Genomic DNA, 14,433 nt, shown 5'->3' with positions numbered 1-14,433 from the left:
GCTGTGTTTCCAGCATTGTCTGTTTATATTTCATATTTCCACCATCTGTAGTTTTCTTCTCCATTTACATCTCTGTTGGAATGAGATGGTGGAAATTCAGTAACATTTACCAGCCATTCATTTAGATGGCAGTTTTAAAGGTGCAATTTAATAAACCAAGTGGCAGCAGAGAGCACATATGGCAGAGCAGATCCAGTGAGCTCAATTCAACTGGGACCCCTGGTCCTGTTAGTGTGGAGCTTACATGTTCTCCCTGTGACCATATTGGCTTTCTCTGGGTGCACTAGATTTTCACCACATCCCAAAGAGTTGTGCAGGTTGGTAGGCTAACTAACCACTGTAAATTGTGCCCAGTGTGTAGAGTGGTAGAATCTGGGGGTGGGGGGGTAGACTGATGAGAATACAGGTAGAATAAAAATGGGATTGATGTAGGATTAGCTTTAATGGGTTGATGAGTAAATGGCTGAAGGATCCATTTCCTTGTGGTATCTCTCTGACTCTGTGGGACATGGGTAGTGCTCTAGTATGTCAAACACCAGGCCCTGCAATACTTCTGTAAAGTGTGGTGCTTCTTTTTGGTTTATTCTACAGCATGGTAAAGCTGGGCTTCACTTGGCAGCAGAGAACGGTCATGATGAAATCTCAGATATCCTGCTCTGGCACAAGGCCTTTGTCAATGCCAAAACTAAGCTTGGCTTGACACCACTTCACCTGGGAGCACAGAATGGTTACAACAAGCTGGTAAAGCTTCTGGTCGAGACCCATGCTGCCAGTATTGATGCACTCTCTCTGGTAAGTCACTTACAATGAGTTAATCGTATCTCCAGATTATAGCTGGCTAAAAGCACACACATTGCATCACCAGATAATGGCCACCCTTGGTACTCAAGGACATGACTAGACTAGGCTGACCACAAATGTTTTCACATTATGGAGGAAACATGAGGGCAACCAACAAAAAGTGAAAGAAGGAAATCACAGAGGCTCTTAAATATCCTCCCAAGACCTGAAGTAATGAATAGGTCGATTGCCTTTGTTACTAGTATGACACGGGAGACTATTCAGCCCATCAGGTTAATGTCAGCTCCAAACAGAGGAATGTCATGTCTCATTCCACTTTTCTTTAGCATTGTAGCTCATTCTTACTCAAATGTTCTTGCTACCCACCTTACGAGGTAACTTGTAGTTAACCACATCTTCCAAATGTGAGAAGAAACCAGAGCATCCAGCAGAAATGCATGGTTCTATAAACTCCACATAGGCAGCACACCAGGATAAGATTGAACTCACATCCTGGAGTTATTAGGCAACTGCTGCACTACAATGCTGATATATCACTCGGGAGCTTTGAATGGTTTATCAAATTAAACATTAATAAATCTCAAATGTACTGGACATAGCACCGGAAATTGGGTGAAATGGTACTTGATCTGGGATTGTGTCTACATACACTCACCAGGCCATTCCAACAGACATGATAACTTTAAAAGGCCCAATGAAACTGGAATTGGAAATAGCATTGGTTTATTGTTGTCACATGTACCGAGGTAGGGTGAAAAGCCTGTCTTGCATACTGTTCATACAGATCAATTCATTGCACAGTGCAGCAAGGTAGTAATAGGTAAAACTATAACATAATGCAGAATAAACTGCAACAACTACACAGAATGTGTGTTGCAGTTATAATTAGGGAACAAGATCATAACGAGATAGATAGGGAGGTCAAGAGAATATCTTGAAAAGGCAACAGTATGAAACGCTCCAGTCAAGATGGCACTAGCATGCAACGCGCCCCCGGTCAACATCTTCTAAATAGTTTATGAAAATAGCTTTCCTACTTCTTTTACATCTATTTTTCACCTTTAATGTGTTCCTGGGACTGTTTGAGCCTGTGATTTGCAGCTTGGAGAACATTTGAGTGATCTAGCGCTTTGCTGGCTCCAAGAAGGTTCTGCGAAGCAAGGGCGTGCTCGGACAGCCTCAATGCAAAGAAACTTTGAGATGGGATGTGAGCTGACGTTCGACTCCATTTTGCTGTATAAAGCGTCCACTAATCACTGACTAAAGTTTCGAGGAAGGCTGAGACATTGAGGCAAATGTAGAAGGCAAGCGAGAGTTCCAGGACTGACTGCCTGTCTTTTGATCAGTGCCAGAGAAGGAGTCTGTGAGTGGCCTGTTGCAGTGTGGCGGGCGAGAAGGCCTCTCTGCCTCATGTGGTGTCCCTCTCTTTTGATGAATGTCGGTGATATCAGGGGATGGTATCGTGGTTCTGCCTGAATGGATTGGACTGGTGTGTTTATGGATTGTGGACTTTTTCAGACTTACGGTTTTTATATTCTGTATTTTTGATTGCCCACTCCTTTTCGGTTTTTGTTGTGCGAGAGGAGGATGTTTGGGGGTTGATGTTCTTTTAGTGTTCTGTTAGTTTTTTGTGTGGCAGCAGGATTGTTTCTGGGGGTCGATGTTCTTGTTCCATTTTGTGCAGGGGAGGGTTTTTTGGGTGGGGGAGGTTGATGATCAGGATGCCATTCTTTTTTGTACGGGGGAGCAGTGCGTCTGATGTTTCTATCTGAATAATTTTCATGTTCTTTGTTTCGTGGCTATCTGGAGAAGACAAATTTCAGATTTGTATATAAATGCATGCTTTGATTTAAAAAATGAACCTTTGACCTTTGATCTTATCTACGGGAACCATTCAATAGTTATAACAGTAGGCTAGAAGGTGTCCTTGAACCTGGTGGTACTAGCTTTCAGGCATATCCAGTCAAACTCAAGGTCTCATTGCTGTGACCATTCCATGACGTGAGTACATTTTTTCAAAATAGTTCAGTGAACCCCTTCAAATGAATGAGATAGCACTTACATAGATCAGCAATCTCTGGCAGAAAGATATGCCCTGATTCATTCAGGTAAGGATATTAATCTTCTGTCCTAGTACTCAGGTTCTTTAAGGTTGTTGTAGTTGAGTGTGGTAGTGGGGATAAGCTCTCACTACCAATTAAATGCTCCCAATAGCATGCATCTCAAATAGCCTCTGACTACCAAGTCCAGCTCCTGGCTTTCATGTGTGGCTTAGCTACTGAGCCCACTGGAACTATTTCTATTGTCAGGAGAAGGGACAAAGGCGGGTTACCAGATCTGAAATCCAGTTACTTCGGGCAGTTGGGGCTCATCAGCCATGGTTGGCAGCTCATCTAGAAAGAAAACTCCGATCTCGAACTTTCACTGCCTTGCAGCTGTACCCACTCGTGGAGAAGGCTCCGGAAGTAAACCCAGAGGAGATATCCGATGGTGTCCTGAAAGAAGTCCTACATTGTGTTAAATGCTGACTGGCAACTCCTCGATGCTGCTGGTGCCAAACTGTATCAGTCTGTGCCATTCCTTTGGATTCATCAGCTGCATGGAGAGTGGGAGCCTGCTACGTGGGCAACAGCCTGCTCTCCATATCACACTGTCCTGGTTTACATACTGGCTAGATTACACATAGACAGCTGGAATACAACATCCATGGTTTACCCTGACTAATAGAGAGGCCTAGTACTTAACACTGATTCCACCTCTTTCCTGTCTTCCACGCTGCACTCCATGGCCATAAAAGTCAGGGACAAACAGCAGATAGCTGAACATTCTCAATGGAATGGTGAGGTGAGAGATGCACAATCCAGTCCACTTTGCCTGATCAGGCTTGTCCTTGCACCGTTCATTTCTAAATACTATTTTCCCATGAATTATCAAGTAAGCTGACGATGGGACAGCTAGACCTCAGGAACCTCGTACACCTAGATGATAAAAATAGAACTGTGGTCACCTTTAACAAATAACATTGTGTACTGTGCACTTCCAAATTTACCAATTGTTGAAATATGGAAGAATTCTGTGTTCAGCCACACTTTATATTTGCATGTTTAGCACTTCTGGTTTTGTTGCCGGTCAGCTTTTAACACTACAGACCTAAAATGAATTTCTAGGAATTTACCATCTCAGCCACTGAGACTAAAGGGTTGAGAAATAAATACTGAGACAAAATAGTGAATTTAAATTGGTGAATTCAGCGCCAAATCAGATGCAAATAGAGAAATGAAAAAAATGAATGCCTACAAATAAAAAAAGAAAAAGTAAGAAAAAAATGAAGCATATGCTGGTTTTTAAATCTTCAACAAGATAAGAATGGGAGACCAGTCCACCAGTTTTCCATTCACTAGTTTGGCAGTCATTAAAATCATCATGGTTTTGAAAGGGAACTTTTCCTATTAAAATTAATTACAAGAATTAATTTTCTGTGATGAGTTTCATGATCGATGTGACCTGGGAAGATTAGGCACTGTACGCTAACATAAAAGAAATTCTGGGCAGTCATTTAGTAAAGATGACATGACATTGTGAGGCAAAGAATAAGGCCTTCTGTCCTTGTAGTATTCTGTCAAGTGAACCCATGCAAGTCCATTCTTCCTGCAGCTGGTGCAGAGGCTGGTTTGAAAGTACGACTCTTGCTCATCTATTTAATACAACGTCATCCATGTTCATACAAATACAGATTTCTTTTTAAAGTCAAAATGTCTTCTAAACGTGAAGTGGAAATATTTTATGATCTGTAGTTTTCTAAGGAAACTTGCCAGGATTTAAACTATAAATAGAGCAGTGAAGTGAGACATTTAGCTTCAAAAATAGATTATGTTGATGTTGACTTAATGACGTCGGTATTTCATTGTGCTTAGATAAGATGATTCCCCGAAGACTTCTCAAAACTTAGAGTTTGGAACCCTGAGAAGCTGAAAGACACTTTCCCAGAGAAAAACCAATGAATGACTGGATCCTCCTTATGACGCAGTGCAGGAATGAACAAGTTATATATCGGAAAGACTTGTGACAGTTGGTACTCATTAGCAATGTAACTAGATATCTGCACTGTAAATATTGTCAGGGGTCCTCAGTTGTGAAGCAGCTGCATCTCTTCAGACATCTTACTAAGTTGTCAAATGTATATGTGCAGAAAGCACTGATCTAGAGATTTTCATTGAAGTTTGCTCTGCCTGGGTAATTTCTATTATGAGATGGCATATGAATGTCAGGGACTGTATTGCTCAGAATGATCAAACACTGGTGTATTTCCTGCATGTTTCCTGACTTTCTCATAACCTGACAAATATTTTGTAAAGGTTCATCATGAATTCCTTGCGCAAGAACATTCTGCCAAAACAAAGGTTAAACGGAGTAGGATATATTAGCTGGATGTATTGTTACACTTTGTTTATATACACTGTTATGACAATTGTGATCCTCCAGTTCTTACGATACAAACCTGAATCTCTGGACATTTAGAAGATTATGGCCAATATTCCAAGCTTCTTTCCACAGCAATGTAGAACAGAACTATCTGGGTAGTTATAAACAATAGAAAGTCTGCGGGTGCTGGCTATCCAAAGCAACACACACAAAATGATGGAGGAACTCAACAGGTCAGGCAGCAACTGTGGAAATGAATAAATAGTCGACATTTCAGCTCAAGACCCTTCTTCCAGATTAACTATAAATTAACTATCTGGATAGTCAATGTACAGTATTCACTTTGAGTCTTGCTAACCTCCTAGTATCTCTTTATCAATTTTTAGCCCATGCAATATCTCATCATACTTTCCTTTGTGAGTTCAAACTGTGATAAAATATACAATCAATACCCTTTGCCTCCATGAGTAAATCTTTTCCTTGGCTCCTGAGCAGCTCCATCTCTCATCTTACTACACATTTACTCTTAACAGTCTGGTTGAATATTTTTAGATTTTCTTTCAACTTTGCTGGTAATGTTTTCTAGTACTCTCTCTTATTTTCATTTCTACTATCCCTCTAAGCTTTCCTTAATCAGCTCAAGTATTGCTCGTGTTAAGAAATCTAAAAAACTATGATACTTTCTCTGAAGCTGCGGTGGTGGGGTATGATGCACCATCAATAACTCTCGGAGACGGGAGGCGAACAATAGGCTTTTATTAGCTGCAAGAGACCACGATGAGCAGCAAGAGACCACCACACAACATCCTGGAGACTGAGGGAGGAGCAGTGCCTCCAATCACCTTTATACAGGGGTCTGTGGGAGGAGCCACAGGAGAAGTCAGCAGAGGGGAGTGTCCAGACAGGTATATGTAGTTCACCACAGGGTAGAGACATGATAGAAGTTTTCAAATTATGAGAGTTTATGCTTCTGATGTAGTAGGCAGGTGACATTTTTTCCACAGAGTCGAAATATATAACCCTGTCCTTACATTTACTTGGGCCATTTCTGACAATTCCATCCCCTTTCTTGATCTGTCTGCATCCATCTCCAGAGACAAACTGTCAACAAACATAGTTTGTAAACATACTGATTCCCATGGTTATCTTGACTATACATTCATTTAGCATTCATTTCAAGAGGTCTAGAATACAAGAGTAGGGATGTGATGCTGAGGCTTTACAAGGCACTGGTGAAGCCTCACCTTAAGTATTGTGAACAGTTTTAAGCTCTTCATCGAAGAAAAGATGTGTTGGCATTGGAAAGGGTTCAGAGGGTTTCCGGTGACATCATTGTCAAGAATGGCAGGTTAAGTCACTAGCTCCTCCGGAAAAACGCGTATTAAGCCCCGTTAACCCATCAAATATAGTATTTTTTGAAAAGTATTTGAACTGAAAAGAGGGGCAAGAATGGGGAAAAGGAATGGAAATTTAAAAAGTGACACTGCGGAGCCTGCAGCCGAGAGGAGTGCAGCGAGCGGCTCTCCTACCTGACCGCGTGCTAGCGAGGCGGACGCTGGGCCTCATTCAGGCAAAGCGGCGAATATGATCGAAATTCTGAAAGAGATAAGGGAGTTTCAGAAAGCAATAAAGCAGCAGCTCCATGATATTAAGTCAGAGCTCGCCAGCGTCAATCAAAAAATAGTGGTGGCAGAGACTCGAATTGAAAAGGTGGAAGATCGCGTTCAAAACATGGAACGGATACTGAGTAAGACAATAAAAATATTACATCACCAAGAAGGTAAACTGCTTGACCTGGAGGGAAGATCGCGGCGGAAAAATATCAGAATCTACAACGTTCCCGAAGGAGCGGAGGGCTCGTCTCTGACGGAGTTTGTCGGAAAGTTACTGCGGGATGCGCTGGATCTTCCCTTGGCTATGGAGCTGGAAGTCGAAAGAGCCCACCGCACGTTAGTCCTGAGGTCTATCCAAGATAACCCACGCTCAATAATAATAAAATTCCTTCAGTATAGCACCAAGGCGGAGATTCTACAAAGGGCCTGGGGTAAGAAGAGGGTGTTTTTAGACGATAAATTAATACATTTCAACCAAGATTACCCACCCGCGGTCCTGCAGAAACGCAAAGAATACTCTGAAGTAAAGCGAGCACTAAAGCAAAAAAAGATTAGATTTCAAACTCCGTACCCTGCTAAACTTCGAGTGTTTTCTGACAACGGGATGCGGTTGTACCGGACAGTGGAAGAGGCGACTACAGACATGAAGGCCAGAGGGTTGCCCGTCAGTGTGACCAAAATAGGAAAAGCTTGGCTGAGGAATTATCCTGCTCCGCTTGGGAAATAGTGCGAGAATCGAGAAGGCAGGAGATGGGAGGAGGCTGAGAGAAATATATCAGGAAAGGACTGGGAGTTTCCCAAAGACTGTCCTCACCCCCTTCAGAAGAGCCATAAGGTTTGGCTAACTTTAAAAATGTTGAGAAGCTAAACGGAAGCAAAAGTGGACGCTGATATACCTATCTCAAGAAATACTTATTATAATGTGGATTTTGTATTACTTAGTTGTTATTCTTTATTCACTCACTTACTCCTTTCTCCCCACCAAAATGAGAATATATATATGTGTGCATATATGTGTATGTATGTAATATATATGTGTGTGTATATATATATAGGAGGAGTACACAGGGAAATCTTTTCTGTGTAATGGATTTGTTCACTGACTTTTATGAATACTGCAATGGGGGCCCTCAACTCACAAGTAGGAGGGGTTATCCCCCACAGTTAGATATTTCCTCTAGCTCAACACAGGGTCATCTACTAGAGACCTCAGCCTTGGAATCACACGTTCGTTGCCATTTTTGTTATTATTTGCATTTCTTGGTTCTTATTTGTTCAGGGAGTAGATCGATTAAGTTTTATTCTAATTTCAATGATACATTGACAGATAAATACAGATGGCTAAGGACAAGGTAAAACTCATTTCTTTTAATGTCAATGGGCTATTAAATCCAATCAAACGTAAGAGAATTTTATCCAAAATGGAAAAAAAAACAAGCCCATGTAGCATATTTACAGGAAACTAATTTAAGTGATAATGAGCATAAAAAACTAAAGAGAATGGGCTTCACTAATCTGTTTTTCTTTTCATATAAATCAGGACATAGGAGAGGAGTCTTATCTCAAGTAAGCTAAATTTTGAAAAAGTATTCGAAATGTGAGATAAAGAGGGCAGATATATTCTGGCAAGGGGAATATAGATGGAAATTCAGTTACTCTATTGAATATATACGCACCCCTGGGAAACGATATTGGTTTCTTTCAGAAAATTACTGATATTATGGTAATGGAAACAGAAGGTCTCCTGATATATGGGGGAGACTTAAATTTACAATTACAACCAAACTTAGACTCTTCCAATAGAAAAACCTTTGAAACAAAATCTTTACATAAGAAAGTTAATACACTTTTTGAGGATGTTGGTTTAATTGATATATGGAGGGACCTTTTCCTCCAACAGAAGGGATTACACTCATTATTTTGCTCCCCATTCTGTATATACAAGAATAGACTATTTCATAACATTTGGAAAAGACAAAATAAACACCTGTGGAATTGGGACAATAGATGTAAGTGACCATGCACCTATATATTTATCTGTTGATTTTGACCTACAAACAAAGAATACTACTTGGAAACTAAATTCAAGTCTACTCAATGATCTGTACTTTAAGGAACAAATTAAAAAAGAAATTGGTCTCTACTTAGAATTTAATGATAATGGAGAGGTTTCACCTCCCATTTTATGGGATACTCTGAAGGCGGTCTTAAGAGGGAAAATTATAGCAATATCTTCATATAAGAAAAAAATAAGGAATAAAACAGAGGAATTACAAAATAGGCTGAAGGAACTAGAGAAAAAACACAAATTGAATTTGGCACAGGATACATTAGGGGAAATTAAAAGAATTAAGAATGATATAATTAGTAGTTTGGCTACGCAAGAAATCAGGAAAAACTTAATGTTTCTGAAACAGAGACATTATGAAATTGGATCTAAATCTATGAAAATACTGGCGTGGAAACTGAAAAAAAAGTTAGCAGAAAATACAATTCATAGAATTAGGAACCCAAGAACAAAAATGATAAAAAAAAATAAGCTAAGTGAAATTCAAGAAGCTTTTCAAGAACCTTCCTCTCCCACCCTTTACCTTTCTCACCCACCTGGCTTCACCTGTCTCCTTCTAGCTATCCTCCTTTCCCTACCCACCTTTTCATTCTGGCACCTTCCCCCTTCCTTCGTCCTTTCCGGTCCTGAAGAGGGTTCTCAGTCCGAAACATCAGCTGCTTATTAATTTCTATGCATGCTGCCTGACTAGCTGAATACCTCCAGCATTCTGTGTGTGTTACTTTTGAAATATATAGTATTAGAAACATGTATTTGAGATGAAAGGGCAAAAGTTCAAAGGCTATGTGCAGGGCAAGTCATTTTTATACGAGAGTGATAGGTGTCTGGAATGTGTTACCAGTGAGGCAGATATGATAGAGGTTTTTAAGAGGTTCTCTGATCGGCACATGAATATATACATGAATATGCAAAGATGGCGGGATATGGACCACGTTCAGGCAGGAGGGATTAGTTTAATGAGACATCATTAGCTTAATTAATGTGACACCGGATCATGGGCCAAAGGTTTGTTCCTGGCTGTGTTGTTCTATTTTCTAACATCCGTCATTTGTCCTTTCTTTACAAAATGTTCTGACTATAATTACTGAAATCTCTTAATGGGATTTGATGTGTATAAATTGTACTGAACTGACACATCCTGAAAGTCAGATATGTGTTCCATTACTGATGTGGCAAGGAATTGGAACTGGTGCCACAGAGCTCCAATGAGCTGTGTTCGGTTCTGACCTCTGGCCTGTGTGGAATTTGCATGTTCTCCTGGTGGCTCAACCTTTCAGGTTATCTGCTTTCCTCACACATTCCAAGGATATGCAGCTGATGGGTTAGTTGGCCACTGTAAATTCATTCTCATACAGGTAGGTTGTTTGAAAGCAAGGCATTTGAGAGAAAACTTGTTAGAGGGAAACAGTTGAAGAATGGAACTGATGAGATTGCTCTGGAATGGACCAGCTGAATGATGCCCTTCTCTATCATAAGAAAATAAAAATACATCGCTCAAGACACTGGAGAGGAATTCCCCCCCCCCCCCCCCACTGTTACCCCTTGAGTATATTCGGAATAAATCTCACATGATTAACGTTAAATAGTTGGAGAAAATCTGCTGCTTTTTTCATTGCGGTACGTGAGACATCTGATCTCGCCTTTGCCATTGCTGCTCCTGGCATGGGTTCAGTCACCCAACAGGGGCAATAGTGGAAAAAGCTTCAGATCCATCTCTTTATAAAGGAAAAGGCCAAAATTAGAAAAAAAAAGTAAGATTGGAATGCTTTGTCATTTAAATATGAAAGTGTGAGTGATGATCTGCTCTTATAGTTTCAGATATTAATAATTTATTTTTAAATGCATCTAGTCGAAACGGACACCTCTACACCTGGCAGCAGCAAATGGGCAGCTTGATGTCTGCAACACTTTACTCAAGATGAAGGCGGATGCAAATGCCACTGATATCGTAAGTGGACTGAAAGCTATTTGATCCAAGTATATTGCCCAGCGAAACTGAGGCCAAATTCCAAAGAACCTTCCTGGGTATAATAAGTTACTTCTAAATTCAAATCAATAACTTTTATTCATTCAGATCCTTAAAACAGTCCAGGCACTCTAGAAGGGTGTAAACAAACAACTGAAACCCTGAGCTGAGGTGTAGCGAGTGAGCAGGTGCCTCACTACCCCACTGACCCTGGTTCAATCCTGATCTTGGATGCTGTCTGTGTGGAGTTTGCACATTCTCGCTGTGACATTGTGGATTTCCTCCAAGTGCTCATGTTCTTTCCCCTCCCACCCCCCCCCCCCACCCCCACCCCCAACATCCCAGAGATAAGCTGGTCACTTGAAATTGTTCTCCTAATGCGGGTTAGTGATACACTCTGGGAGGAGGAGTTATAAGATTAGTGTAAATGGATGCTTGACGGTTTGCACACACTTGGCCAGCCAATGGGCCTGTTTCACAATGATAACTCCATATAAAAGGAAATTAGGACAGGTGACCAAAAGCTTAAAGAAGTTTTTAGGAAGAAAAAAATGAATTCCAAAATGCAGGGATTGGAGAGATTCAAGCAGACTTCAATTATACTGGTGCCTAGAAGAACATGGTAACCTGTCTCAATGACTATCACTCAGTAGCACTTACATCTACTGTGATGAAGTGTTTTGAAAGGTTGTTGATGAAACATATTAACTCCTGCCTGAAAAGCATCTTGGATCAGCTCCAACTTGCCTACCACACAACAATTGGCAGATTGGCTCCACTGGCTCTTCTCTCAACACTGGAACATCTGGACAGCAAAGGTGCATACATCAGGATGCTCTTTATTGACAATAGCTCAGTATCCAATAGTATCACCCCCTCAAAACTAATCAATAAGCTTCAAGATTTTGGCCTCAATACCTTCTTGCACAATTGGATCCTGACGCACAGATCCCAGTCAGTTCGGATTGGCAAAAACATCTCCTCCACAATCTCCATCAGCACTGGTGCACCACAAGGCTGTGTGCTTTGCCCCTATTTTACTCACTTTATACTTATGACTGTGAGGCTAAGCACCATATTTAGGTTTGCTAATGACACCACTGTCGTTGGTTGATTCAGAGGTGACAATGAATCAACATATAGGAGGGAGATTGAAAATTTGGCTGAGTGGTGCCACAACAAAAACTTCTCATTCAATGTCAGCAAGATCAAGGAGCTGATTATTGACTTCAGAAGGAGAAACTGGAGGTCCATGGTCCACGAGTCAGTCCTCATTGGGGGATCAGAAGTGGACAGGGTCAACAACTTTAAAATCTTTGGTGTTATCATTTCAGAGCATCAGTTCTTGGACCAGCACAGAAGTGTTATTACAATGAAAGCACAGCCGTGCTTCTTCTTCCTTAGAATTTTGCAAAGATTTGGCATAACATCTAAAACTTTAATAAACTTCTATTGATGTGCGGGGAAGATATATTTTTTCTGACTGCATCACAAACTGATGTGGAAAAGCCAATGCCCTTGAGCAGAAAATTCTCCAAAAAGTCTGACCCAGCCAAGATGGGTAAAGCTCTCCCCTCCATTGAGTACATCTACATGGGAGCACTGCCGCAGGAAAGCAGCATCCATCATCCAGGCATGCTCACTGCTGCCATCAGGAAGAAGGTACTGGATCCTCAGGACATGCACCAGGTTCAGGAACAGTTATTGCCTCTTATCTCACACAAAATACTGGAAGAACTCAGCAGCCATGCAGCATCTAAGGAAAAAAGTACAGTTGACATTTTGGGCTGAAACTCTTCAGCAAGACTGGAGGAGTAGATTTAAAAGGTGGGTGAAGGGGAGAGAGAACCACCAAGTGATAGGTGACACCTGGAGGGGGAGGGATGAGATAAAGTGCTGAAGTTGATTGATGAGATGAGGTGAGAGAGGGAAAAGTGGATGGGAAATGGAGGGGGGGGCGGAGGTTGGGGAGCATTACTGGAAGCTTGAGTAATCAACGTTCATGCCATCAGGTTGGAGGCTGCCCAAACGGAATATAAGGTGTTGTTCCTCCAACCTAAGTGTGGCCTCATCACGACAGTAAAGGAAGCTGTAGATGGACATACCGGAATGGGAATAGGAGTGGGAAGTGGAATTAAAATGGGTAGCCATTTTGTGTGTGTTGCTAAGATTTTCAGTATCTGCAGATTTTCTGTCAGGCTCTTGAACCAAAGGGGATAACTTCATTCAACTTCACCCTCCCCACCTATGAACTCTCTTTCAAGGACTCTTCATCTCATGCTCTCAATATTTATTGCTTATTTATTTATTATTTTTTCATTCTTCTGTATTTGCACAGTTAGCTGTCTTTTGCACATTGGTTCATTCTGTTGGGTGCGGTCTTTCATTGACTCTATTGTGTTTCTTGAATGCCTACAAGAAAAGGAAGGCATGTGGATGCTGACATATATGTACTTTGATAATAATTTTATTATGAAATTTGAACTTTGGAGAACTGAATACATGGGATAGGACTCAGGAAAGATCAAGAGTTAAGAACAAGTGTGAAGTGTTGCACTTTGGCAGGACATACCAGGTAGGATTTACACAGTGAAAGGAAGGGCACTGAGTTGTGTGGTATAACAAAGGGATCTGGAAATAGTGATCCATAATTCCTTGTAAGTCATGTCATAGATAAATAGGGTCATGAAGGAAGCGTTTGGCACATTGGCCTTCATAAATCAGGGTATTGAGTAAAGGAATTATGATGTTATGTTAGTTGAATAAGGTGTTGGTGAGGTTGAATTTGGAGTATTGTGTGCCATTCTGCTCACTTGAAAGAAAAAAATATTTACAAGGATGCTGCCGGGATCCTTGGGACCTGAATTATAAGGAAAGGTTGAATAGGTTAGAACTTTTATTGGCTTGGAAAGTAGAAGAATAAAGAGAGGTCTTACAGAGGTATACAAAATTATGAAAGGTATAGATAGGAGAAATATACGCAGACATTTTCCCTTGAGGGTGTGTGAGATTACAACTGGAGGTTATACGTTTAGGGAGAGAAGGTAATGTAAGTGTAGAAAGAGCTGTCAGTGGATGCAGGTTCTATGGCAATATTTAAGAGAAGTTTGGATAAGTACATGGACGGGAGGGGTATGGGCCAGATGTTTGTTAGTAAATGGGATTAGGCTGAAAAACAGGTTGTCACAGATAGATGGGCCAAAAGGCCTGTTTCTATGTTGTAATCCTCTATAACTTTAAGAAGCGGAGTCCAGTGATTGTGGCAGGTGCCGGAGGTTTATAAGAGGACAAAGATTTTGAGGAATATGAACCAAGGATGAGTGTTTTAAATGATTAAATATGGACTGCAAGTGGAGAATGATAGGTCAATGGAATTTGCAAATTAAACCATGGAGAAATTGCAAGGTCAGTCCATTAGGTAATCAAACATAGAGAGTGTGAGTATTTTTTTAAGTAGAGAAAGATTGAAAATGTTTATTGCTTACAGGACCTGGTTATCCTTGAATGCAGATCACTGAGAGTTAATGTAGGACTTCTGGTCAAGATGGCGCCTGCGTACAATG

General features: G+C 40.9%; 1 protein-coding gene across 1 annotated transcript in view; it reads left to right on the top strand.

The window, feature by feature from the left end:
- Positions 1 to 14,433, top strand: part of trpn1 (transient receptor potential cation channel, subfamily N, member 1) — a 245,911-nt gene that overhangs the window by 189,720 nt on the left and 41,758 nt on the right. Inside the window, exons 17-18 of the mRNA XM_073047991.1 lie at positions 592 to 792; positions 10,754 to 10,852. Of these exons, the coding sequence (XP_072904092.1) occupies positions 592 to 792; positions 10,754 to 10,852 (300 nt within the window). The remainder of the gene's footprint in view (positions 1 to 591; positions 793 to 10,753; positions 10,853 to 14,433) is intronic.

The sequence above is a fragment of the Hemitrygon akajei genome, chromosome 1, assembly GCF_048418815.1.
Source record: "Hemitrygon akajei chromosome 1, sHemAka1.3, whole genome shotgun sequence".
NCBI classification, from domain to species: domain Eukaryota; kingdom Metazoa; phylum Chordata; class Chondrichthyes; order Myliobatiformes; family Dasyatidae; genus Hemitrygon; species Hemitrygon akajei.
Note: the sequence above shows the minus strand (reverse complement) of the source record. Positions and strands in the feature narration are given on the sequence as shown.